Source organism: Pelobates fuscus, chromosome 7 (genome assembly GCF_036172605.1).
Source record: "Pelobates fuscus isolate aPelFus1 chromosome 7, aPelFus1.pri, whole genome shotgun sequence".
Lineage (NCBI taxonomy): Eukaryota > Metazoa > Chordata > Amphibia > Anura > Pelobatidae > Pelobates > Pelobates fuscus.
Window position 1 is genome coordinate 66815890 of NC_086323.1, and position 27566 is coordinate 66843455.

At 39.1% G+C, this 27566-nt stretch overlaps 1 protein-coding gene across 1 annotated transcript in view; it reads left to right on the plus strand.

Annotated features, from left to right (window-relative positions):
* LRRC8C (leucine rich repeat containing 8 VRAC subunit C) overlaps positions 1-22673 on the plus strand; it is a 40191-nt gene extending 17518 nt beyond the window's left edge. Inside the window, exons 2-3 of the mRNA XM_063428371.1 lie at positions 15970-16111; positions 19926-22673. Coding sequence (XP_063284441.1) covers positions 15974-16111; positions 19926-22193 — 2406 coding nt within the window. The 5' untranslated portion in view covers positions 15970-15973 and the 3' untranslated portion in view covers positions 22194-22673. The remainder of the gene's footprint in view (positions 1-15969; positions 16112-19925) is intronic.
* Positions 22674-27566: the final 4893 nt, after the last annotated feature.

A 27566-nucleotide genomic window follows, 5' to 3' on the forward strand; every position in this document is an offset into this window, starting at 1 on the left:
GAGCGCCTATATATCACGGTTTATTTGTCATTACTTTTTTAATATATTTGCAATGCTGAAAAAAAAATCAGGTTTTTATCATAATGGGGTGCTGAGCGCAGATTGATGTTAAAACTGGACACTGTTTTAAACACAGTTTTTAAAAAACCAAAGCAGAGGCACATGTTTTGAAAATACAGTCCTGGTTTCTGGTCACAAATAATTTTAAAATAAATAAATAAATAATAAATAAATCTTATTCCATGTCCTTTTTACCACCCTCATATCAGTACTTTGCTGGTTACATCCTTGTTACCAGATTTTTGGTTTGTAACACTGATTCTCATCCTGCACTGTACACAAATGTTATATCACTGTGTCCACGTTTTGGACTGCTTGTGGCAATATGATCTACTGCAGGCGTAGGCAACCTTCGACACTCCAGATGTTTTGGACTACACCTCCCATGATGCTTTGCCAGCATTATGGATGTAAGAGCATTATGGGGGATGTAGTCCACAACATCTGGAGTGCTGAAGGTTGCCTATCCCTGATCTACTGCAATGATTATGATGCGAAAAGAATCGCCAACAGCTCTCTCTAACATAGAGATGCTCTCTGTGTGACACTCGAACATTAAGTCCGTGGCTGAGCTCTGCTCATACATTTAACAAGAAAGTATTTTTCTAGAGTAAGGGAGCGTGACTAAGGAAGCAAGCTAATGTGTACTTGCAGCATTCTGTAAAGTATGCATTTTTTGTGTACACAAACTATAAAGATTTGAGCATGGAAAGTTACATATTACTAATAAGAATAAAATGTATCAAATGCGTTCAATTTGTATTGGTGCCCAGGGTGTCCCTTCAGGCTCAAAGAGGAACATTTCAGGATAAAGAGGCCTTCATAGTTGATCACTTGATATTTTTGTAGTATGTGACACATTTGCCCATTTCCCCAATAACAGAGAAAACAGACAAAATACCTAATTAAAAGGCTGATGTAAACTCATATCAGAATGAATACTAATATAAAACCTAGACTATGTCAGGAGATTGCACTGTTTGCCAGTAAGAGAGACATTCTGCCTGAAAAGCATGTATAAATACAATGAAAAGTATTATACATGTAAAGATGATTATATATGTAAATGTCCTCTTCTGTTCTGTGAACCAGAAGTGAACAAGGATTTGGTTTGCACAGTTTCTATTTTCTGCTTTGGCAAAACTGTTGATTTTTCTTTGTTTGCCAGTTTGTTTATCTTGGCACATGGGAAAGTTAATTCTAATTAAATATTTGAAGCTGTTCCCCTAGATTAATAAAACAAAGAGTCTCACTGTAGCACTTAAGTTCTCTTCCTTGTAGATTGTTTGACCTTTTTATTTAAATATATATGTATGGGACCGCCATGCTAGCTGACCGCATGTCAGAACAGCTCCTAAGGATTCTGGATTTTCTTAGACAAATACCCACGCTTCAGTGCTCACTATCTACCAGCTTCTTATCCTAACGTCTTCTGATGTAGCTGAGAAGCTCGATAACAGGTGATTTTGAGGGAAAATTGAGTACCCTGAGACTGCGACCTACTTGGGCAGTGAGTGAAGTGGACAGTCGCTGCTTTGCTCTCTGAGTTGACTGCTGCGCATTGACTCCCTGAACCAACATCTTCCTGGTCCTGTCCCTCCCTCCCACCCTTTGGACCTTGTTGGATATTCCAGTCCCACTGCAGAGGAAGCACTTCAGACTGGGTTTTTTGCCTTCTTTTGGATAAACAGCAAAAACATATGTGAGGAAGACTGAACTTGATGTATGCAAGTCTCTTTTCAGCTATGTAACTATGTACTGCCTAGTCTCCTAGATGACTTCTAGACCGTGTGGCGCTAGCACATGCCTGCAATCAGAAGATATTTTAGCCAAATACGATCAGCTGTTTGAGAGCTCCTTGGCCCAGATGGACCAGCAGTCAATGGACCAGCACAGAGAAACATGCTTTTCATTTTTTCAGGTCTGGGACAGTGGAGCATGAGTGATATCTCCGATACAGACCTGGGGCTGGCGTGGTGTGGTTCCGGTATTCAGTTGAAAATACAGTGATCAGCTGAGCATAACTTTGCCATTATCTAGACAGGGCATGGGCTGACCCACCATATATTGAGAGGCTGCCCTTTAATCAGGCCTTGTATCTGAGTAAGCTTAGCATATTCTTCCAAGGGACCTTAGACTTTTTATGTCAAGCATTCATATGTTTTATATTTGGGTCATGTGGTCTCCAAGTGGAATGTCCCTTAGTTACACACTTACCATGTCACTTAATAATGATGCCACCTATGGGCCCTTTCAGTGTATCACTAGACAGATGTTGTTACTGTTATTTTAGTTGCTTGCCATGCATGGTTTATCTCTTTAGTTTTACCGATGTAGTACACTCAGATACATTCTTGACAATTTAAAGCAGTTTAGGTGGTTATAGCTACGTTACTCTGTCCTTGGTGTGACAATCTACAAATCTGTGTCTCTGTTTGCAAGTAACCAAAGCGTAATGTGTCTAATCGTACTTACCTCTTGCACCAAAGCACCTGGGACTGTTTGATAGAAGGCTTAACTTCGAAAATGCGGTATTGTTTAGCAGCATGTGTTATATAATGTTTCGCTTACTGTAATGCCGCACATTTGATCTTCATGGCTTGTACAAATATATATGTCTAAATAAGAATTAATTTACAAAGAAAATACACGTGTATATATATCCTCATAAAAAATATAGTCAAATATCACAAAGTTCTATTTTTATACAAATGTTACATTTGCAGCTATTGAGGCTGGAAGAATCAAACTTTCGTGTTTAACAAACATTCTTCTAGAGCAGCGAGTATTTTTTGTGTTGATATTTTACTACATACTCAAATGAATCTTGCGTTCCCGCCGCATGGTGTCATGTCTACCGCCTTGTACCAAGTGTTAATAATTTTACTGTAAGATTTATGTATTTTTACATTTAGGCAATAAAACACCCTTCTGTAGCTGTGTTGCCCCTCCCTTTTCAGAATTTTGTAGATAAATAAAAAAAAGGAAATGTAAATTATATTTAAAATTAAATCCAATAGTATAATCAACGATGGATTTCTTTATGTATTACAAGGCATAATATCCTGTTGCAATGAGTTAGAGCCACAAACACAAACCTGTATTCCTAATGCTATAGTGTTAAAACCACCATTTAGGTGGCTTACCCACTTAGAAAGGGTTAAAACTTACCTTATTTCCAGCTCTCATTCCTACAAGATGGACACTTGAATGAATACCAGCTCTTACTGCAAAGCAACCCACAATGCATTGCATACAACACTTACGGGAAGAACTGCACACCGCTGCTACAGCAGCCAAAAAATTGCATTTTGGACCTTGTGGTACCTCTGCACTCGAATATATGATGCTAAGTATTTACTGTTAAATATAAAGATAGACTTGTAATCATAATAAAACTGACTTATGTTTGACAGAGCTCCTTTACACTTCAGCCATTGAATGTCTTCCTACCATCGTTTATCACTAACAGGGTTTACTAAAATCTGAATTCCCTCGGTCCAGATTAACAAAACTAATCTGGTAACATCTGGGTGCATTTAGGCTGCAATATTTCGCAATACCAGACTTCAGTCAAAACTCTGAATACTTGACTCCAGTTAATTATAGCTGTAGAGATTTGGAAATAAACTCTGCAGTAAAATGACTACTTACCTGCACTATGATGTGTCATATAATGCTACATCATTACATACCATACAAGATGTTTTGCGTGCGCACATGCTGTTTACATGCAAAATCATTCTGATGGGCTTCCTCCAAGCTTTTTGTCAAATGCCTGTAATTAGCATTGTTCATGAAGAACATTAGTGAAGAAATGTGGTTAGGTAATAGAATCTGGGCTCGCTTAGCAGTTTTATTTTTGCCTTTTTTTTTTAGTAAAATTAATTGTGCAGAATAAATGCTGCAGTTACTTTAACTTGCCAAGTAGTTTCATGTATGTATTTTCTTGAATTAAAAAAAAAAAAATAGTCAAGTTTGGAGAATCACATATCCCATAAACCTCTGCACAGCAGTCCCTTTGAAGACCATGATATTACTATGATCGGCTGATAAATCTTAGCCAATGCCTGGTCCATGTAGATGCTGCAGATTTATAGCAAGTGATGGACAAGAAGATGGGTCATTTGTCTTTTTTTTCGGATAAATGTTTGGTGTAATCAGCTTGTTTTTAATCTGTTTGAAAATACTCCGGCAGTGTAGCTTGTTGAAATGTCTGGCCAAAGAACTGAAGGATGTTTAGACTATAATGAATGTCTGTATAATGAGACATAGGAAATTAATAACAAACTGCAACTTCCATAAATTGGTAGCTTGTTTCTTGATTTAGATGAATGGGATTTAGTGAAAGAATCATCTGCAATAAATTACAATTAAAAACAATGCTATTTGTTACAAGAAATGTTACTATATTTCCTTTTAATCAATTTTGTCATGTTACTCTATACATTTTTGGACATGGAATGAGGTTTGGGAAGATTGGTTTGCAGGTTAATCTCAGAACTCTAGCTCGTTCCTGATTAAAGTGATACTATAGTCTCCATAACCACTACAGCTTAAAGGGGCCCTATAGGCACCCAGACCATTTCAGCTCATGGGGGGATGCTGAAATAGCTGCCCTCCACGACTGTAACTCACACTAATCTCAGGCAGCACTGGGACATATATGTATTTTTTTCTATGTTTGTTTATGAACAGTGAAGGCCTTTAGGGAACACCCTGAGCACCTCACCCACTACAGTACATTGTAGTGGTTGTGGTGCCAAAAGTGCCTTGACACCCTCCCAGTTTAAAAAAGCATTGCCAAGTTTTTTGTGGTCTGCCACGCACCCGCTGTGACCTAGAGCTGAAAACTCCTACTCCGAGTTATCCACAGTTCCTGTGAAGAGTGATAACATGTTTCTAAGTTTGTTTTTTAATGAATAGTTTGTGTATGAGGTAAACATGCAGCTGTAGCTATAAGACGAGACGCAGGAAGCTGTGATAAGTGGCTGACTACAGCCTAACTTCATATCCAAACCTAAGCTTACAAATAACCTGGTTATTTTATTATTCATCAATACATCCCATTCTTTATCTCTCTGGGATCGCATTTTAACATGTAAGGTCTTTCTTCCTCTGGGACAGGAATGTTTCCGGGTTTGGAAATCCTTTCCTGTATGACTCAATAATCCCTTCCGGCAACGGCGGTAAAATAGAAGAATTTATAAAATTAAAAGGGAATGGTCGCTATCCAGGATTTTTAATAATATGTTTACTTATCCCTCTAGTTGAGGAATATGTTTGTGAGTTGTTGAATATAAAGTTAACCCCTTAAGACCGCAGGGCGTACATTTACGTCCTTTTTAAAGCGGCTCTAAACGCCGCAGGACGTAAATGTACGCCAACCGTTTTTTTGTTACTTACCCGGTCGCCGGCGATCCCACGCCGGCGATCGCGGTTGGGGGGACTCCCAGGGAGCCCCCCCGCGGCACCTCCGTCCTCTTCAGCCCCCCTGGGCCATGTGAGAGTGAGGTCCTTGCGAGGACCTCACAATCACATGGCCAGGATAGCTGGCTGCAGCAATGCCAGCAGGGTGACTAACTGTAATGACAGTTAGTCCCCCTGCTGGCTGGAAATCAAATAAAAACAAGTTAAAATAAGTGTAAAAAAAAAAAAATTATATATATATGATCTAAGTATATATATACACATATACACACATACACATACACTGTCTAGGTGTATTTTAATATTAATATATATATAATTATATATATATATATATATATTAATATCAAATTACACGTAGACTGATACTGATTAAATATATATATAATTATTGTTATATATATATATATATAATATAAAAAAATATGTAAATACATAAAAAAATAAAATAAAAAAAATAATTAAAAATAAAATATAAAAAAATATATAGATGTGTTTTATTTCGTTCTAACTGTATTGTGATATTAATATATATATATTTATATCAAAATACACGTAGAACGAAATAATATATATATATATCTATATACATAAATATATACGTATATATCACTATATATATACCTATATATAAATAAAAATATTTAAAAAAAAATATATATATATACACGTATATATACACATATGTATATATATACATATATTAATTCTACACATATATTTATGTAATAAGTTTACATAATTAGGTGTCCTAATTAATTACAATTAGCGGGACCTGCCTGACAACCCATGCCGAAAGTAAAGGGAATTTAATTTGCTAGCACTATATTTAACCCTATAACTTTCCAAGACACCATAAAACCTGTACATGGGGGGTACTGTTTTACTCGGGAGACTTCGCTGAACACAAATATTAGTGTTTCAAAACAGTAAAATGTATTACAACGATGATATCGCCAGTAAAAGTAACGTTTTTTGCATTTTTCACGCACAAACAGCACTTACACGGTCGATATTATTGCTGCAATACTTTTTACTGTTTTGAAACACAAATATTTGTGTTAAGCGACGTCTCCCGAGTACAACAGTACCCCTCAGATGTTAACTTGCTTTAGAAGGTTTTATCTTCTGCTCTGTGAACTCAACTTTTTTTTTTGTCAATCTGATTTTTATTAAGGCATATAGTATGGGGTACAGAAGAGAAGACGGAGGAAACGTTTAAGCGAGTTACGTTATAGGGTTGGTACAACAATACACAAAGTTAAAGTACATTTCCAGATTTTCAATGCCTAATTTTTTTTTTTTTATGTAACGTAGTTAAGCTCCAATTTGAAAATACAAGCTAAGGATCGTAGGATCCGGATTAGTATCTCGCTAGGTTATGCTAGTCAGGCGACAGGTTACACATAAATAAAAAGAAAAAAAACATTAGTTACTTATGCTAGGTACATGCTAACTTCAATATGCAAGCAGGTCTGGCTAGTTCAGCGTTAGTGGTACTGGTCAGGTAAGTTTAGCAAGGAACAACGAGTTTGTTACCGTCTAGGCATGCATATGATATTTCTAGGTTCTTCTAGGTTTAGAAATATATTTTGTGGATTATCGTTTAATCGTCAAGCTAGGACAACAACATTACTATCGTGTTATTAAAATTAGGTAGTCGCTGTGAAACAAAGTTAAAGTAGAAGTGGTCAATAACATAGATACGTTCTTACATGAGTGTCCGCTTCATGTTATATTATAAACGACTTTGTGTTGTCAGGTTGAAAATGCCTATATAAAAGGTAGTGTAGAGTGTCAGTCGGTCTTAGTGACTGGCTAAGTAGGTAAAATTAGGGAGCGTGGCTCGTTTGCCTTTGTCATGCTGTTGGGCCGTAACATGGGTCAATATAGTCGTGACAGTACTGTAAAGCTAGCACTGCGTTCATCGATAATATGTTCAGTGCAGCCGGGGGTACCTTGTCATGTGTATTAAGGTTATCTAGTGCCATACAGTGGCAGTAGTCAGTGGGTAAACTGATCTAGTACTGTAGTTAACCTTCCCCGGTACCCTCTATATTCTATGTAAGTTCTGTGTTTGTCTTTTGCTCCTTCCCAAGTGCCATTGTGACAATGATAAAACGTTCATATACAAAGTTAGCATTAAAGTCGTTTGATATTCGCGTGTACATATTGTAGTTTGTGAAGTTCTCGGATGTTTTTACACCTGTCGTGTGACTGTTCGTGTGTTGCGGTGTTGTGAGGCGGTGTCAGTGTGCCTTCTCGGTGTCATATACTCTACCCGGTCGGTTGTATGCTGCGCCTTATCATTATAGAAAGTGTGGGCGACTGTTGTTTTTGGAGTGGTCGTTGGTCTGCGGTGCTCGGTATAGGGTGTCTCCAGTTGGCAGAGACTTGTGTGTGTGTGTGTGTGTGGGGGGTGTCGCTATAGTGATCCCATCTCTTGTCGGGGTTCCGTAAGGGTGGGTGTGAGGCCTTCTCGGAGTTGTTGCAACCTCCCGTGTAGTGTAGTGCATGAGTGTGTTGGTATGCGTCTGACCTGTGTGCATTGAGTGACCTATGTCCCCGTAATCTTTGTGGGTGTGCATTATGCCGCATCAGTGTACAAGTGGGGCATTGTAGAAGCAAGCAAAGTTAAATAAACTTAACGTTAACTGATAATTTGTGAACGGAGTGTTTTTAGCTAGAGTTCAAATTTTGCCGGGTACTACTGTTCCCTGTTAGTGAGCACAGTTTTTTCAGGTTGGGGCTGCTGGTCGTTCGTTGTCTCTCGGGGTGAAGGGCGCCGATCTCTCCGGGTCCCAGGCATGTGAGCCCGAGGTAGTCGCTCTTTCCTCAGCTGGTGCAGGGAGACCCGTAGCTTGCAAGTACGTGGTTGCTTCTTGTAGGTTGGACAGTCTCTTCGTGTTTCCGTCTTTGGTGACTAGGAGGGTACGTGGTAGTGCCCACCGGTATTCCACACCAGCGTTGCGGAGTTGGCTGGTCACTGGGCCCATCGATTTGCGCCATAGCATTGTGGAGCGGGTTATGTCTTGGTAGAACGTTAACTGCGCGTTTTCAAAATTAAGCGGTGTTTTGCCCCGGATTGCTGTCATCATTTGGATTTTATCGGTGGTCGAGTGGCATCGGACTATCACGTCCTGTGGTGCTCCAGCTGGTGCTTGGCGTGGCGTCGGGATTCGGAAGAGGCTCTCAAAAGTAAGTTTCTTTGCCTGCGTGTGTGGCATTATCGAGGTGGTGAGCCTCCTGATGTAGTGGGGCAATTCCGTTAAGGTAACAGAGTCAGGGATGCCCCTTATCTTAACATTAAGGCGCCTGTGGCGGTCCTCGGCTTGGTCTGTTCTAGTTAGGAGCGCGGTTTGGGATGCTTGCAGTTGATTCAAGGTTTCTTTTATGTCCTGAACCTCCTGTCTGAGCTCCAGGATGCCATCCTCGGAGGCCTGAGTACGGACTATAACCGCTGTGATTTCCTTCTTGAGTAAGTCCAGATCAGCAGCATGTAACTGCCGCATTTCGTGTAGTAAGTCCGCTATGTCTTGTTTCGTGGCCGGAGTTTGGTTGGGTACCAATGTCTGCTCCACTATGTTCAGTTCGGACTGTGTGGTGTGAGTGGGCCTTTCTGCTGGTCCCTCTTGTGCTTTCGGGCCCTCAGATTGCCCCTGAGCCGCCATCGTGGTAGCTGGGCGCTGTAACATTGCGCCTATGTCCTGGGTGTCTCTGGTTGTTGTCAGGGGGGCTTTGTGGTTCTTTTTGCCCATGACTTCGGTAGGCTTTGAGGCGTGCAGGGTCTGGTGTGGAGGGGAGTATAAGAAGGTCTCCGGCCACTCCGGTATTTCCCACGAGGCCCGAGCGCTGCGCGGCCCGGAGTAGGCCCCAGGCCTCCGGCGTGTCTTTCTGTTGGGTTGCGGGAACAGGAAAGGCATCGAATTGTAGCTCCCGATCGGGTGTATCAAGATAGGTGGCTTTCACTTTCCGTGGCGTATCGGGTGCGGTGAATTTCCCCGTCTTTTGTTCTCCGTTGTCGGAGCTCTAGGTAGTTGCGACCATTCCGTTTGAGCGCTTGGCTCCGCCCCCTATGAACTCAACTTTAATCACATGCAGGAGGCTCCTCGAGGCTCTAGCAGGTTATAGAAACATAGAATGTGACAGCAGATAAGAACCATTCTGCCCATCTAGTCCGCCCAATTTTCTAAATACTTTCATTAGTCCCTGGCCTTATCTTATAGCTAAGATAGCCTTATGCCTATCCCATGCATGCTTAATCTCTTTTACTGTTTTAACCTCTACCACTTCAGCTGCATCCACTACCCTCTCAGTAAAGTAATACGTCCTGATATTATTTTTTAAACCTTTGCCCCTCTAATTTAAGACTATGTCCTCTTGTTGTGGTAGTTTTGCTTCTTTTAAATATAGTCTCCTCCTTTACTGTGTTGATTCCACCCATTGTAAAGCGCTATGGAATTTGCTGGTACTTTATAAATAATAAAATAATAATAATAATAATTCCCTTTATGAATTTAAATGTTTCTATCATATCCCCCCTGTCTCATCTTTCCTCCAAGCTATACATGTTAAGTTCCCTTAACCCTTCCTTGTAAGTTTTATCCTGCAATCCATGAACCAGTTTAGTAGCCCTTCTCTGAACTCTCTCTAAAGTATCAATATCTTTCTGGAGATACGGTCTCCAGTACTGCGTACAATACTTCAAGTGAGGTCTCACCAGTGTTCTGTACAACGGCATGAGCACTTCCCTCTTTCTACTGCCAATAGCTCTCCCTGTGCAACCAAGTATTCTGCTAGCATTTCCTGCTGCTCTATTACATTGTCTGCCTAGCTTTAAGTCATCTGAAATAATTATCCCTTAATCCCTTTCCTCAGATGTTGAGGTGAGTAGGGTATCAAATATTCTATACTCTGCCCTTGGGTTTTTACGTCCAATGTGCATTATCTTGCACTTATCCACATTAAATGTCAGTTGCCACAGCTCTGACCATTTTTGTAGTTTACCTAAATCATTTGCCATTTGGCTTATCCCTCCTGGAACATCAACCCTGTTACATATCTTAGTATCATCAGCAAAAAGACATACCTTACCATCAAGACATTCTGAAATATCACTAATAAAAATATTAAAGAGAATGGGTCCAAGCACAGATGCCTGAGGTACCCCGCTGGTAACAAGACCATGCTTTGAATATACTCCGTTGACTACAACCCCATTTTGCCTGTCACTCAGCCGCTGCTCTACCCATTCAACAATGTTGGAATCCAGCAGAGCAGGAGATGATACATTCTTTATTAAACAGAATGTACAATAAAGGAAGTCTAAACATTAGATGTATTGTACAGGAAGTGTTTAGGAAGAATCTGCAAGACACATGCAGGGAGGTGTGGCTAGGGTTATATAAGAACAGTGATTTAACTGCTAAATGGCAATAAATTGGGAAGTGAGACTACAGGGGCATAATCTATACCAGGGATAGGTAACCTTTTAGAAGTACTGTGGCAAAGCAAAACCTTAAATTGCTTTGGCGTGCGGGTCCTATTTTTGTTTTTTAATTGAGGTGTGTATGTTGCTGTATTTTGCTTGTGTTAATTATGGGTGCTGTAGTTGCTTTTATGTGTATAAGAGCTGCTATATTGTATATGTTCGTGAGTAGTTTATTGTATTGTGTATGATACCTATGAATGTGGACTGTTTTTAATGGTTTCTTGTGAAATTGTATATGTGGATGATATGTTACAAAGTTTGTTTGTTTACAGGTGTGTGTGAGGGGTTACTTGTGGTATTGCATGTGAGAGCCTGTTTGTGGGGTTGTGTTTGTACATGGATTTTCAGTGGTGTTGTGTTTGTGGGGAATGTGTGTTTGTGTGTGATCTGTTTGTATTATTTGTATGAGGAAGAGGCTTTTTCTGCAGCGCTGTGTATATGTAGCAGTGTGGGTGGCTACTTTGGGGTCCAGTGGGGACCGGGATGGCCAGACAAGGTTAAGAGCAGGAGCTGTGGGCTACTCTAGTGCGGTTTTCCGTTCACAAGTGCTGGGAGGAAGTGATCTGATATAACTTCCTCTATGTGCTGCAGTGCTTAAATTGAGAATTTTCCCTCACCACCTGTAATCACCGCTCGGGTTGCACTAGCAGGTATCTGAAGTTCCACTGGGACTCCTGATAGACCAGAGTGGCATGCAAATGCACCACGAATGCCATAGGTTGATGACCTTTTATCTATACACCAAAACTGCTTCATTAAAGGAACACTATAGTCACCTAAATTACTTTAGCTAAATAAAGCAGTTTTAGTGTATAGATCATTCCCCTGCAATTTCACTGCTCAATTCACTGTCATTTAGGAGTTAAATCACTTTGTTTCTGTTTATGCAGCCCTAGCCACACCTCCCCTGGCTATGATTGAGCCTGCATGAAAAAAAAAAACTGGTTTCACTTTCAAACAAATGTAATTTACCTTAAATAATTGTATCTCAATCTCTAAATTGAACTTTAATCACATACAGGATGCTCTTGCAGGGTCTAGCAAGCTATTAACATAGCAGGGAATAAGAAAATCTTAATTAACCCCTTAAGGACACATGACGTGTGTGACATGTCATGATTCCCTTTTATTCCAGAAGTTTGGTCCTTAAGGGGTTAAACAGAACTTGCAATACAGAAAGCCTAAATAGGGCTCTCTTTACAGGAAGTGTTTATGGAAGGCTGTGCAAGTCACATGCAGGGAGGTGTGACTAGGGTTCATAAACAAAGGGATTTAATTCCTAAATGGCAGAGGATTGAGCAGTGAGGCTGCAGGGGCATGTTCTATACACTAAAACTGCTTCATTAAGCTAAAGTTGTTCAGGTGACTATAGTGTCCCTTTAAGCTAAAGTTATTTGGTGCCTAAAGAGTCCCTTTACGATATAGGGGGATAATAAAAGAAAAACGAAAAGAAAAAGAATATGACAAGGCTGCTTTAAGTAGTAATTGGGGTGGCAGTGTTTCTTTTGAATTCCCTCCAACATTTCTGAACAAGAGTGTGAATTGATGCTTTGATTATGGTAAGAAAATATGAAAATCCACCTCTTTTTTATGTGTCAGATGAGAATGACCTGTTTACATTTACAGTAAAGGAACACTATAGGCACTCAGACCACTTCAGCTCATTGAAATGGTCTGGGTGCAGTTTCTCTATTGCACTTAATGCTACAATGTTTACATTGCAGCACTAAGAGAGCCTCTAGTGGCTGTCTATCAGACAACCAATAGAGGTGCTTCCGGAATGTTACTGAACTTTTGGTCTGCTTACTAAAGCTGAACGTCATCACGCTCTGCATGAGGACATCCAGTGTCAGCTATTTCCCCATCTGAAAATGTGCTCATCAGCGCCCCTTAATCGCGTTACATCAGAGGATTAGGTAAGTAAATAACCCTTTATCTAGCGCGGTGGGGTAAATAGGGAGTTATAGGGCCAGGATTACAGCTTTGTATTTCTGCCACTATAGTGTCCCTTTAAGGCAACACTCAAAGCTTCTAAAGCCCTTCAACTTGTAGTGAATTGATATCCAAATGCAAAATTAAGGCTAAAATAGCCTATCTATGACTATACTTGAGTTCAGCTTTATTTGCCTAACTTGTTCAATTTGGAATTCAATTTGCTACAATTCTGAGTTTAGTGAATTATTCTGTTAATATGTATGTTACTGGATACATTGTTTTTGTAACTTATTGATTTGTTTGTCTTTGCACAATTTTCTTGTAATACAGTTGATTGAAATAAACCCTGTAGTACATTATAAAACATTAAACAAACAAAAACAAAACTGTTTAAAAAAAAAATCTTTATTTTTGATGTGCAAAGATAAATATACAAGTTGGTACAGACATAGAACCAAAAGTTAAATTTACCCGGTTTACCCAGCTACGTCATGCAAAAGTAACGTACTATTTCTGTTTCATAAAACACGCAGACTTAAAAAGATAGGCAACTTCTGCCATCGGACATGTTGTCTTTCTTGTTAACAAAACAGATTTCTGCTTCTGGAGAAGTCGGTTTTGCCATTTTTAACCTGTCAAAGTACATGTAGTCTGCTTTGCTCATCTTCTCTTTGTTTATTATTCTTGGCATGACATGAGCTAAACATGTTGTTCTCTCCAGATGGGAGCTGCCTATATTTTTGGCAGGTCCCTTGTCTTTGACTTGGCCTTTGTAAAGCAAGTGATTTACTGCTTAAGAATTTGTCATTAAAAAATATTACATTACACCAGTTGAAAATGTACCCACATAAACAATGACAGTTTACATTTAATGTCTTTGTTAGTGCACTGCAGGGCCATAGGGAGCTCAGAAGATTGACCCAGGCCTCCCAACTGTTCCACTTTTGGTCAAACAGTCCCTATTTTAGGGTCCTGTCCTGCCATCTCAATTTAATTCACTTGTGTCCTACATTTGGGAAACCCAAGGAACTATCCTCAGGCAGTACTATATTCAAAAAGGGTTCAAAATCCTTGCCTGGTAATTATAGACCTATGAGCTTAACATCTGCGGCTGGTAAAGTGTTTGAAGGGCTATTAAGGGATAATATTCAGGAGTTTATTGTGAAGAACATTGTTATTAGCAATAATCAGCCTGGTTTTATAAAACATAGGTCATGTCAAACTAACCTGATTTCATTTTAATAAGAAGTAAGTATAAGTATAGATCAGGGTGTTGCAGTGGATGTGATCTACTTGGATTTTGCCAAGGCGTTTGATACAGTTCCACACAATAAGTTAGTGTTCAAAATAAAAGAAACTGGTCTAGATTAGTGGTTCCCAACACAGTATTCAAGTACCCCCTAACAATCCTGGATTTAGTGATTACCCAGTTATGTCTAATGTGTTTTTAGAAGAAAAAAAACCACTTTGGACACAACAGTGTAATCCCTTAATCCTGGACTGGTAGTGGGTACTTGAGGTCTGTGTTGGGAACCTCTGGTCTAGATGAATAGTCTTGTTCTTGGCTTAAAGATATAGTAGGGAGAGTTGTCATTAATGGTACATTTTCAAGCTGGACAAAAGTGGTAAGTGGTGTCCCTCAGGGTTCTGTTCTGGGACCGCTTCTTCTTTCTTTTTTTTTCAATTTGACAATTTTTATTGTTTTTCATGTTTCGGCCCTTGATGTAAGAGTGGAAAATAAGGTATGAACTGGGTACAGAAAAGAAACAGGATAGGGGAAAAACATATTTGTACTTTGTCAATTACATTGGTGAGACAGTTTATTCACAATTTCATTGAAAGCCATTCACATGTGTTTCCAATTCGCTCTCCTCCCCCTCACGGTACAGGCGGTACTGCCTATAGCCCCTTTTAGGCCAACTGTACTCTCCTATCTTTCCTCCACGGGGCATCCCCATTCCCTCCCTCTAGCTGCTATGGTCGTCCATTTGGGCTGGCGATGGAGGTAGACCTTCTGTCTCTATTGTGCTGTCTATTGTTTTAGGTGGGGGGGATTGGGGGCAGCGGGTGGTTCGGGGGACCGCTTCTTTTTAACATATTTATAGATGATCTTGAAATAGGCATTGAAAGCCATGTTTCAGTATTTGCAGATTACTCAAAACTCAATAAAGTAATACAATGTGAGCAGGATATTACTTTGCTGTAGAGGAATTTAGATTGATTGGAGGACTGAGCACTCAAATGGCAGATTAAATTTAATGTAGAAAATGCTAAGTTATGTGCTTTGTCGTAAAGCACAAGCAACTTACACTCTAAATTGTAGTGAATTAGGGTATCTGACTGCCATTCTGGGGTCAAGAAGGAATTGTTTCCTAGTTTGGTGCAAAATTGTAAGTGCTTCAGACTGGGCTTTTTGCCTTCTTTTGGATCAACAGCAAAAACATATGTGAGAAAGGCTGAACTTGATGGGTGCATGTCTCTTGTGAGTTATGTAACTATATAACCATGTAAGACAGTGTGAGCGCATTGCTACACATGCTTGAGCTAGCTGTCCAGCAAGCTATAACCATGCAGGGAGCACTAAGCCACTGTATGCGGGCCGGCCTGGACGCTGTCTGTCAGCCTGGCATGTTTTGTGCCCGGCTGGCATGCCCCACCAATGAACAGGCCCATCCATTATGGGCATTGCCAGTGGTGCAAGTTGCGTCAAGGGCATAAACCCCTGAAGGAATGTTAGCCAGTCCCAAATGCATACTTGGGAGATTTGTTATTCCAATATAAGAAATGCTGTCAGAGATCAGGTGATCTCGGCCTCGATAGTGGACAGACCATTCTCAGTGCTCTGTCTAGACTGATCCTTTTAATAATGTATATTGCTGTATCATTTGTGCATATATAATTGATCTAATTCTTGGAATCACTGCTTATATTTGGTGTTTTTCTAATTCAGACATCTACCTGTTGAATTAAATAAATGTACGCTCATTGTGTAATGATGTATCCTGTTATATCATTAAGAGATAGCTGTATAACCTGTTTTTCTTTATTTGCAGGAAAATGATTCCCGTTACTGAATTCCGACAGTTTTCGGAGCAACAGCCAGCCTTTCGAGTGCTGAAACCATGGTGGGATGTTTTCACGGATTATCTAGCCGTTGTAATGCTTATGGTTGGAGTATTTGGATGCACACTGCAGGTATGTTGTTTATTATACAAACAATGTCATGTGTGCTAAAGCAGCTCTTTGAAAACCCCTGTTTACCACATTGTAATTTGAAAGGGTTTGTCTTTTCATAAAACACTGGTTTGGTTAGAGTAAGCCTTGCTGTGCTGGTCTGACCTAACCAAATAAAGAAAAAGAAAAAAAAAGAAACCTAGCGCCAAGTCCAAGTTCTCCTTACAGCTCCATCCTCCGTGTCTGATATCACATGCTCTCATCAATGGGAGGGAGCTCGGAGAGGGAATTCATGGATTGTGGGCTGGAGAGGTGAGAGGAAGACATTAGTAAAGGATTCACCTTAGCCATCCCAGAAGTCGGTAACGGCATAGTGAAGTCCCAAAACGGTAACGGCATAGTGAAGTTAGCACAATTAGTAGACAATTCTGTCCGTAAATGTGTAGATGTGAAAACAGCACAATTTTTTTAAATAAAAACAACAGAGATATGCAAAGTGAGTTGCTGAGCAATTAGCTCCTTAGTAATTATTAGAAGGAACGCTAGAGAACATATCTAAGCATGTAAGACATTTTAGGCTGAAAACATAGATTTACTCAGCATGGCATAATTCTGCCCCAGGGGCCCCAGCACTTATGCTTGAGGGAAGCCTGACATCAACAATAAAAAGGTAGACTATATTAAAACAAGAACTGATGAATTACAGAAACATCATATGAAAAATAAAAACGGTGAGGGCATAAAAACCAGCAGCATCAAGAGTCTCATTTCAACCAACCCCTTCCATAGGTAATGGACAATCCTGTCGTGGGCTGGCTGCCTGTGTGTACCTTAACACCCGTGCCGGCAAGACGTGTAACCAGGCTGTGGGACAATTTTTATTATTATTTTTATTATTTTATTATTTATATAGCCCCATCAGATTCCGTAGCGTTGTACAATGGGTGGACTAACAGACATGTAATTGCAACAAGACAACTGGACGTACAGGAACAGAGGGGTGGAGGGCCCTGCTCAATGAGCTTACATGCTAGAGAGAGTGGGGTATAGTGACACAAAAGGTAAAGGTAGTGGTATGAAGTAGGTTGTTAGAAAAGTATTAATTGAGGGCTTAGTAGGTCATTTTTGACAGTTGCAGGAGGGGAGTCATGGAGGGTGGGAGATTAACCAGGCTAGCGGTATTCCCGAGCGTGACTCTGGGTTAATTTTCGCTGCCAGAAGCGGTAACCCCGAGTCACGCTCGGGGTAGATAACAGAGCTGGCAGCGGAGTCTCCTTACCTTCTCCTTGCGATCCAGCGATGTCCCCGCGCTGTGATTGCCGGTGAGAGCCCCGGCGGATGCCTCCATCTGACTTCCTGGTTCCGTCTCTGTGAGCCGCAGAGGCTCATGGGGGCGGAACTGGGCGGGTAATTCAAATGTTTCAAGCATAAAAGTGACACACACACATAAAGTTAGGTGATACAGTGAAATCCTGTCAGATTACATTGTATCACCTCAGATTTGACACAGTCTCACCTCAGATTTGAAATTTGATCATCCTACACTGCCCTGCCTGCCCTTTTTGCTGTAATTTCTGCCCATAAAATAAATTTTTTACCATGGCATCAAAGAGTCCCTTTAGCATCTCCAAAGCGGGTTTGGATCAGATGAGTGACAGCGGCAGCGACACAGAGCCCCTCGCAGAATTGAGCGACTGCGATAGCGATTCGTGGCAAGATTCGTCATCCGACTCTGACAATGACCAGAGAAGTGGCGACAGCGACGATTCTGCACCCGAGCTCAGTGATGTGCGCACTTGGTGCCTTATTGATTGCGGTATGGATGAGGTACCGCCGCCAAAATTTCCGTTTACTGGATCACCTGGGATGAAGGTAGACGTTGAGCACAATGATCCTTTGGCATACCTAAAATTATTTCTCACAGATGACGTCATTGAAAAGATTGTCACGGAGACAAATCGCTACAACGAGCAGCAATCAGCTACTCTGCATAGCAAGTTTTCCAGGAACAGAAAATGCGAACCGGTATATTATTTATTAGATTATAATTCATGATTTTATGTTTCGAACTTTATCACATCTGAGAGTACTTTTGGTCAGGTTTAAGAAAGTAATTACTCGCCTACAATACATAACACCAAATTTCCATGCAAAAAAATGGTACCGCTTTTGGTACAAAATTCCTGACATAATCATACCGCCAGGGAGGTTAAAACCTGCTAACAGTTTAATTGATATGCTTTCTTGAAGAAGTGAGTTTTCAATGATTTTTTGAATGAGTGGAGACTGGGTGAAATTCTTACAGAGAAGGGAAGGGAGTTCCACAGAAGAGGTGCAGCCCTTGAAAAGTCTTGGAGGCGAGCGTTAGAGGTGGGAGTATGACGATTGATTGGACATGAGGGGTGAAGGAGAGGTCGGAGTAAAAAAGAACACCCAGGCAGCAAGCCTGCGAGGTAGAGTTGATGGTAGCGCCGGTGACTTGGAGGGAGATAGACACGGGAGTAGTAACACTTGAGGGAGGAAAGACCAGAAGTTCTGTTTTGGACAGGTTAAGGAAGTGAGCAGCCATCCATTTGGAAATCGAAGAGAGGCAGTCAGAGACACAAGTCAAGATGGGCGGAGAGAGATCAGGAGAGGACAGGTAGATTTGCGTGTCATCCACATAGAAATGATAACGGAAGCCAAAGGAACTGATGAGTTTACCAAGGGAGGCAGTATAGATGGAGAACAGTAGGGGACCAAGGACAGAACCTTGGGGGACGCCGACAGAGAGTGGTTGAAGAAACATTTAAATACATAAAGTGAATCAACACAGTAAAGGAGGAGACTATATTTAAAAGAAGAAAAACTACCACAACAAGAGGACATAGTCTTAAATTAGAGGGACAAAGGTTTAAAAATAATACCAGGAAGTATTACTTTACTGAGAGGGTAGTGGATGCATGGAATAGCCCTCCAGCTGAAGTGGTAGAGGTTAACACAGTAAAGGAGTTTAAGCATGCGTGGGATAGTCATAAGCCTATCCTAACTATAAGATAAGGCCAGGGACTAATGAAAGTATTTAGAAAATTGGGCAGACTAGATGGGCCGAATGGTTCTTATCTGCCGTCACATTCTATGTTTCTATGTTTCTATGTTGGGGGGAAGAGGCAGAGTCAGAGAAAGAAACACTGAAAGAGCGCTGGGAGAGGTAAGAGGATCACCAGGAGAGAGCAGTATCCCGTAGACCAAAATTACGGAGAAAGCAAAGAAGATGTTGATGATCAACAGTGTCAAAGGCAGCAGAAAGATCAAGGAAAATGCCAGCGTATTGATGGCAGGCGTCTTTCCCTCTTCATGTGATTCTTCTGGGCTATTACCCGAGCAGGGTACTGTGTTACATTACTGCCCGCTGCCGCCATTCATCACAGGCCCCTTCATTTGTAGTAGTTGGTGCTTCCCTTGCTCTCTCTATTAAATGGCAATAATGTAATATAGCAATAAAAAAATAACTTTTGATGACTGTGGGACAAAGCAGAACACAAGCATAAATTAAAGGAATATAGGTGTATGTGACTAGTATATAACCATACCCATGCCTCCAAAACATTTTTCATAATGGTACTTTGGTCAGGTATTTTATGGGTAATCAGCTTGAGATTTCTAGACGTTTTATCATGCTAAATGTTTCTAATGTTGTTCATTAGGGATATATATAAATTGTGTTTACCAGTATAATATATTCTTTTGTCTTTGCAGGAATGCTATTAATTTTAAATTTTTATGTACCAGTCTTTTTCTCTATTTTTAATTGTATTTATGAACATCCTAACCTATGCATATTCTTTTCATGTAGGTCATGCAGGACAAGATAATCTGCCTACCCAAAGGAGTAGAGTCTGGTGGCACCCCTTTGCTACCTAACAATTCTAGCATGGTACCAACAAAGTTGCCACTCTCCTCAACCAGTCCAACAATTCCTTCTGGAACAGTGGAAATGAAGGGTCTGAAGACCAATTTAGATATTCAGCAGTATAGCTACATCAACCAAGTGTGTTATGAGCGTGCTCTTCACTGGTATGCAAAGTATTTTCCCTACTTAGTTCTTATACATACTTTAATTTTCATGCTGTGTAGCAACTTTTGGTTTAAGTTTCCTGGATCAAGCTCAAAAATTGAACACTTCATTTCAATCCTGGGAAAATGCTTTGATTCCCCTTGGACTACAAGAGCATTGTGCAAAGTATCTGGGGAAGAGCCAGAAGAAAAGGATAATGTTAAATCTAACATAAACAAAGGTGGTGGAAGTCCATGTGCAGCGGAGAACACTCTAGTAAAGACGCAGTCTCTAAAATCAATTGCTGAGAAGATTGTCATCGATAAAACTGCAGCTGGGGCGCTGGATAAAAAGGAGGGAGAGCAAGCAAAGGCATTGTTTGAAAAAGTAAAAAAATTCCGACTTCACGTAGAAGAAGGGGATATACTGTACCTTATGTATGTTCGGCAAACGTTCATAAAAGTTGTAAAAGTCATAATCATTCTTGGATACAACAGTGTTCTCGTTTCAAAAGTAAGATATACTGTGCAATGTGATGTTAACATACAGGACCTGACAGGGTATAAGAACTTTTCCTGTAATCATACAACGGCCCATCTCTTTTCTAAGCTTTCATTTTGTTACTTGTGCTTTGTTGGGGTCTATGGCCTAACGTGCATATATACAATTTACTGGCTGTTCTACCGATCCTTAAAGGAATATTCTTTTGAGTATGTGCGTCAAGAGACTGGCATAGATGATATCCCAGATGTCAAAAATGATTTTGCCTTTATGTTCCACATGATAGACCAATATGATCCATTGTATTCTAAGAGGTTTGCGGTTTTTCTCTCTGAAGTAAGTGAAAATAAATTAAAGCAACTCAACTTAAACAATGAATGGACAGCGGATAAGCTGAGACAGAGACTACAAACAAATGCCAACAACAGGCTAGAAATGCAATTATTCATGCTTTCTGGCATTCCAGACACTGTTTTTGAGGTCACTGAACTTCAGTCTTTAAAGTTGGAAATTATAAATAATATCACAATACCAGCTACTATTGCCCAACTTGATAACCTTGAAGAATTGTCTTTGTGCCAGTGCTCTGTAAAAATTCACGCTACGGCCTTGACTTTTCTGAAGGACAGACTACAGGTTTTGAGAGTAAAGTTTGATGATGTTAGAGAACTTCCTATGTGGATGTATAGTTTGAGAAACTTGAAGGAACTTTACTTAATTGGCTCATTAAGCCAAGATGTAGCAAAAAACATTACACTGGAGTCTTTTCGGGAGCTGAAGAACCTTAAAACCTTTTATGTCAAGAGCAATTTAGTCAAAATCCCTCAAGGTGCAGTTGATGTTGCCAGTCATCTTCAGAAACTTTGTATCCACAATGACGGCACCAAGTTGGTAATGATGAACAATTTGAAGAAGATGGTCAACTTGGCAGAGTTAGAACTTGTACATTGTGATTTAGAACGTATACCTCATGCTATTTTCAGTCTTTTAACACTTCAAGAACTTGATCTCAAAGAAAATAACATCAAATCCATAGAAGAACTACTTAGTTTTCAACATCTGCGCAAACTTATTGTCTTAAAGCTGTGGTACAACAGTATTTCATATATTCCAGAACACATTAAAAAACTAAGTAGTCTGGAACGCCTTTATTTTTCTCACAATAAGATAGAGGTTCTTCCTTCTCACTTATTTTTATGCCACAAACTCAGATACTTAGACCTGTCTTATAATGATATTCGATTCATACCACCAGAAATTGGGGTTCTCCAAAGTTTACATTATTTCTCAATTGCCAATAACAAAGTTGAAAGTATACCGGATGAGCTATACTTCTGCAAGAAACTAAAGACTTTGAAACTTGGGAGAAATAATCTATGTTCTCTCTCGCCAAAAATTGGCAACTTGCTTTTTCTCTCTTATTTGGACATCAAGGGCAATCACTTCGAAATATTACCACCAGAACTTGGTGAATGCAAGGCCTTGAAAAAAAATGGACTCATTGTTGAGGAGACCTTGTTTGAAACACTGCCATCTGAAGTCAGAGAACAAATAAAATCAGAATGACGATTCTAGAGATATCTTCATATTATCGGGCATTATCTAATATTACTTACATAATGTACTACTATACTATGTTGTTGGTAGTTATGTCTTCAGCAATTTGTAATGCGGAGTCAAATGAGAACTGATCATACAACAGCAAGGCATTTCTAGAAGTGTATTGCAGGGCAATGTGGGGTTTCAGAACCTCAGAAGACTTTAATTTGGAGTTTTTATCTGCTCAGGTACTGTTTTCATTTTTGAGATAAGTTCGTGTTTTGCGAAATGTCACAGAATACATTATCTTTGCTTGCAAGTTTCATTGTTTGTGCCTTAATTTCAATAGATCAAAGAACATAAGTGATAAATGACAGCTAAAAATAAATGTATTCTTTTCAACCAAAGTTTCAAGTCCAAAGACAAGACATAGTTGGAGATGTTATTTTTTTTGCCTTTTTGTACTTTCAATGTGTCATATATACAATTAATGATCAAACTTGTGCTATTGGCTTATTTAATAAACTTTTTTTTCTATTTTTCATGTGTGAAGACTGTACTGTGAATTGTTCATTGGAGGGCATCTAATAAAACAAAATTCATATGTCACTTTAACACAAAAATGTCACTTATCACACTTAGCAACAATAAATTATGTTTTATTTCCTACATACTTTAACAAATACTTTATTTGAAATATGAATAAAATTGTAAATATTTAAATAACAAATAATTAAAACATACGCCTTCATGTATAATAATAGGATGTTAGGAAATATGACATTATAGGTTTTTTTTGGTTTATTAACACTTCACTCACTATGGAAGCACTAGGTGTCTAACACCCTTTATTTATTTTTTCTATCTAAACTTGGAGTTTTATTTTTATGGGTTACTTCTCTAGCAAGGGACAATCTGATGGACCTGAACTTCTAGCTTATAGGGGCAGCTTAGAACACCCATGAAGGCGTTTATTAGGAATTATAGGGGTTTATTAGTTTAGTGCCTCTCCTCCTATTTTCTGCTTAATCTATTCCCAAGTCTTTTTCATTAGGTACTATACTTACATCAATAGTTGAAGATGATGAGAGTTGCCTAATAATAGAAGCCTCTACCTACCAATTGTGGTTGATCCTGGTTGACTGATGAATTGCTGCCCTATTAAGTTTTTGAAAGATTTCTATACTTCCTAATTGAATTGTCAATTTATGGAGGTGTTCTATAGTCCTTTAGTATTTTCAGACTATAATATACCCCTTGCTATTCAGTAACTATTCCTACTGCACATTGCCTGTTTGTTCAATTTATCAATAAAGCTTTAATGGTTTGATTCTCTATTGGCATGCTTTAGGATTAGATACAATTGCTATTTGTAGCACTTTTCTATGAATTTACTCCAAGTTTATTTTCCAGAACCAGTTACATTTATTTTCTTTTTTTTTTTTAAGTGTCCACTGCAGACTTTGTATAAAACCAGATTAGGAGCCTCATTGTATTGGGGACCCCTTTAGTTCTTTATTTCTTTTTTTGCAATATGACATTATAAATGAACATTTATTGTAATCATATAATAGCCTGTCTCTCCATGTTTCAATGTTTTCTTTCTTAGAAATGTATTGTGTCTACTGCTTAATGTGTATATATCATTTACATATTTATCTGTCAAATCCATAAATTAATACTACTTTTGAGTATGTTCGGCAATAGACTGACATAGTAATTATTTTTACTGTAAAAAAATATTTTGGCTTTAGTGATAAACCAATATGTAGGGAAAGGCTGGTCGCATCCATTTTACAACCAAGTGGTTGTTTTGGGCTGGAACCAACTCATTGTCCCAATAGGATACAATTATAGGTTGATTTTTTTAGAATAAAAATGGATTCTTAGTTTCAATTAATGAACATATAACAAATACAAGGCTTAAAGAGATACTCTATGCACCAAAACAACAGTAGCTTAAAAGAGCAACTTTAGTATGTAGATCTTGCCCATGCAGTTTCAGTGCTGTTTATGAGTTAAATCACCTTTGTTTCTGTTAATGCAGCCCTTCCCTGGCTGTGACTCACACATCCTCCATGAATTTTTTTTTTTAATTTTCAATCTTATCTTACAGTTCAGTGTGTTTACTTTAGAAGTACTTAACTCTTACTGTGTTCATTGAATTTTAAATCACAAGCATAACACTCCAGTATGCTCTAGCAGACTACAGAGCAGGAGATAAGATTTTTTAACACTATAGTCACCTAAATTACTTAAGCTAAATAAAGCAGTTTTAGTGTATAGATCATTCCCCTGCAATTTCACTGCTCAATTCACTGTCATTTAGGAGTTAAAGCACTTTGTTTCTGTTTATGCAGCCCTAGCCACACCTCCCCTGGCTATGATTGACAGAGCCTGCATGAAAAAAAAGCTGGTTTCACTTTCAAACAGATGCAATTTACCTTAAATAATTGGATCTCAATCTCTAAATTGAACTTTAATCACATACAGGAGGCTCTTGCAGGATCTAGCAAGCTATTAACATAGCAGGGGATAAGAAAACCGTAATTAAACAGAACTTGCAATAAAGAAAGCCTAAATAGGGCTCTTTTTACAGGAAGTGTTTATGAAAGGCTGTGCAAGTCACATGCAGGGAGGTGTGACTAGGGTTAATAAACAAAGGGATTTAACTCCTAAATGGCAGAGGATTGAGCAGTGAGGCTGCAGGGGCATGTTCTATACACCAAAACTGCTTCATTAAGCTACAGTTGTTCAGGTGACTATAGTGTCCCTTTAAATTAAACACACTGTGCAAAAAAGGATGTTTTAAATATTAGATCTCTATTTACAGGAAGTGTTCAGGAAGGCTGTATGAGTCAAATGCAGGGGAGGTCTGGCTAAGGCTACATAATTGCATGGGCATTATGTACACAAAAAATACTTCACTAAGCTACAGGATTTTTGTGCTTAGATTGTCGCTTTAAGTGACTTTAGATATGTAGCAAGAACTAAAGCAGAAAAACATTTGAAACAAGAAAAAAGTATGTTTTCCTTCTAAATATAGTAGGTTCCCTTTTATTCTTTACATTTTAATACACAAAGTATTCATGTATTATATTCAAAATGTTGTGGTTTGCACCAAGTCGGGTGTAAATCATGTTAAGAGCTCCCTTGCAGTTCCGACAGTCAATGACTCAGAGCGTTGGCTGTGGGGGACTGCAAGGGAGCTCTTAAAGTGATCTACACCTGATAGTGGTGCAGAATACAATGTTCCCTTCAGCAGGAAACAGGGCCCAGAGCTGAGCAGAGAGATTGTATGATTTCCCTGCTTGCTCACAGAGGGCCCTCTCACAGCCTGAGCTCTAAGCCCATACAAGGCTATCTGAGCACGGGCCAAAGTGCACAATTAAACTTTCTTATGGGTAGTTCAGCTCTGCTATAAACCACTCTCAAACATAAGAATGGGCTCAGTGTGCTGTATGCATCTTGCACTTTTTAGTAATGTTTATGCTGCCATTTTAAAGGTGAGCTTCTCAAATGTATTTTCGTAATAAGACATACTGGGTGAATATTGTGTATATCTATGCTCCTTGTGTATTTGAGATGTTAGACAGGAAATCATTATCTAAGCTGGCTTTGTTGGTCCAAATGGTGTTTCCTGAGTGAAGACCTATTTGGCCAGAATATGATGCTAAAACAAATGTTTTCCGAACATTTTATTCACTAAAATCAGCATTACTTATCTCATAAAAATCTAATCTCCCTTCTGTTCCTTTAAATGTTTTATCTAAAAAAAAATTAAAAAAATTCTGCAGAACTGAATAAGCGTTTATCTACCTGATCATTAGAAGATCCATGTTTTTGCCCAAAGTAGGAAAAACTGAGAAGTTCTAATAAGAGGAGCTTTCAGACAAAAAAGGTCCATCCTAATAATTTTTGCTTATAAGGTTTTCAATTTCCAAAATGGTGAAAACCATAACCTGAAAAATCCAGCCCTATAGTTTGCATCATGTATACCCTAGTACTGAAAGCAATTGAAAAGACACTTCAACTACCTCACTTCCCTTGTTTAGGTCAAACTTTTTTACTGACCAGCAACACAATATGATTTAACCTGCTAACGCAGTCAGTCATTGTGTAATGGAATTGACTAAAAAATATTGCTTTCAGCTTCATGCAATATAAAATGTAGCCTTTATTTAAGTGTCCATGTATAAATAAAAATGTGACCAATTGAAATAATAACAGCAAAAAAACAAACAAAACAAAAAATAGCATTTCACATACCTTCACTGACATAGTACAATACAAGAATACAATGCAATACAAGAAAAAAAAAGGATCTTTAAATACTGATTTATCAACATAGGTCTGGCTAAATCCAAGATAAATCTTATTGTGTTTGCTGTTCATTTATATATGGGTAGACGTGTCCCTGTATTCCTGTCTCCACTCTCTGTGGCTGGCAAGTTTTATTTTTTTAAATTTTTACTACTATGGAAACTGTTATATCTAAATATGTACTTCTGTGTGTGGTGTCCATAGAAGCAGGCTGATTACACAGGTTGTGTTTTGTCAAACTTTGTTCACACCTTCTTGAGATTAAACATTGTCTGACAACCTATACTATGTATACTTGCCGACTTTGGCAAGTATGAATCTGGACAATTGGGGCAGACATGGACAAGACACAATTCATTGACATACCACCTCCTGGCAAAGCCCTCTTCTGTCCCCACTGTTAAATATATCATACAGAAATGAACCCATCTGTTCATTCTGAAATTGGCAATATTTAGTAATAGTTATAATTGCTAATTGAATAACTGAATTGTGTGTCCAGGTAAAATCAGGATCAGGGGTCTGGACATCATCCTGGTCTAATCAAGGCCCCCAGGTTCAATCAAATTATCATTAAAATCCACCCCCCTCCCATCAGCTAATGGGTGAAGGTATAGAGTCAAATCACCAGTCCCCTACCAGAGCGTGGAGGGTAAGATTGGGGTCAGTCACAAGGCCCCTACCTGGGATAACTTATCCTCTACCCCCACACATAGGGGAGAGATTTTAGAGGCATTCTGGTTAATCATGAGATCTTTAAGTTTTTTTTTTAAAAAGAGGTAGAGTTGAGAGAGTTGCTAGTTCTAAATTTCGTATAGGTGTATATTTGTTTATTTTACCCTTCCAATCTCACAGAAGCAAGCGACACATTGTGATGTTCTCTACTATTGCACCTAAAGGCTAATTTGGCTTCTGGTGCAGACGCCCAGTCAAACAATGTTAGCTAAAAATGTCTGGCTGCACGTGGGGAGCTGCTATCTATGGTCCCACTGAATGGAGGATTTTTTCTATAAAATGGGCTTAGGTTAAAGTCTACATTTTCTGGAATACAAAGCTACACCACTTCGTAAAAATAAA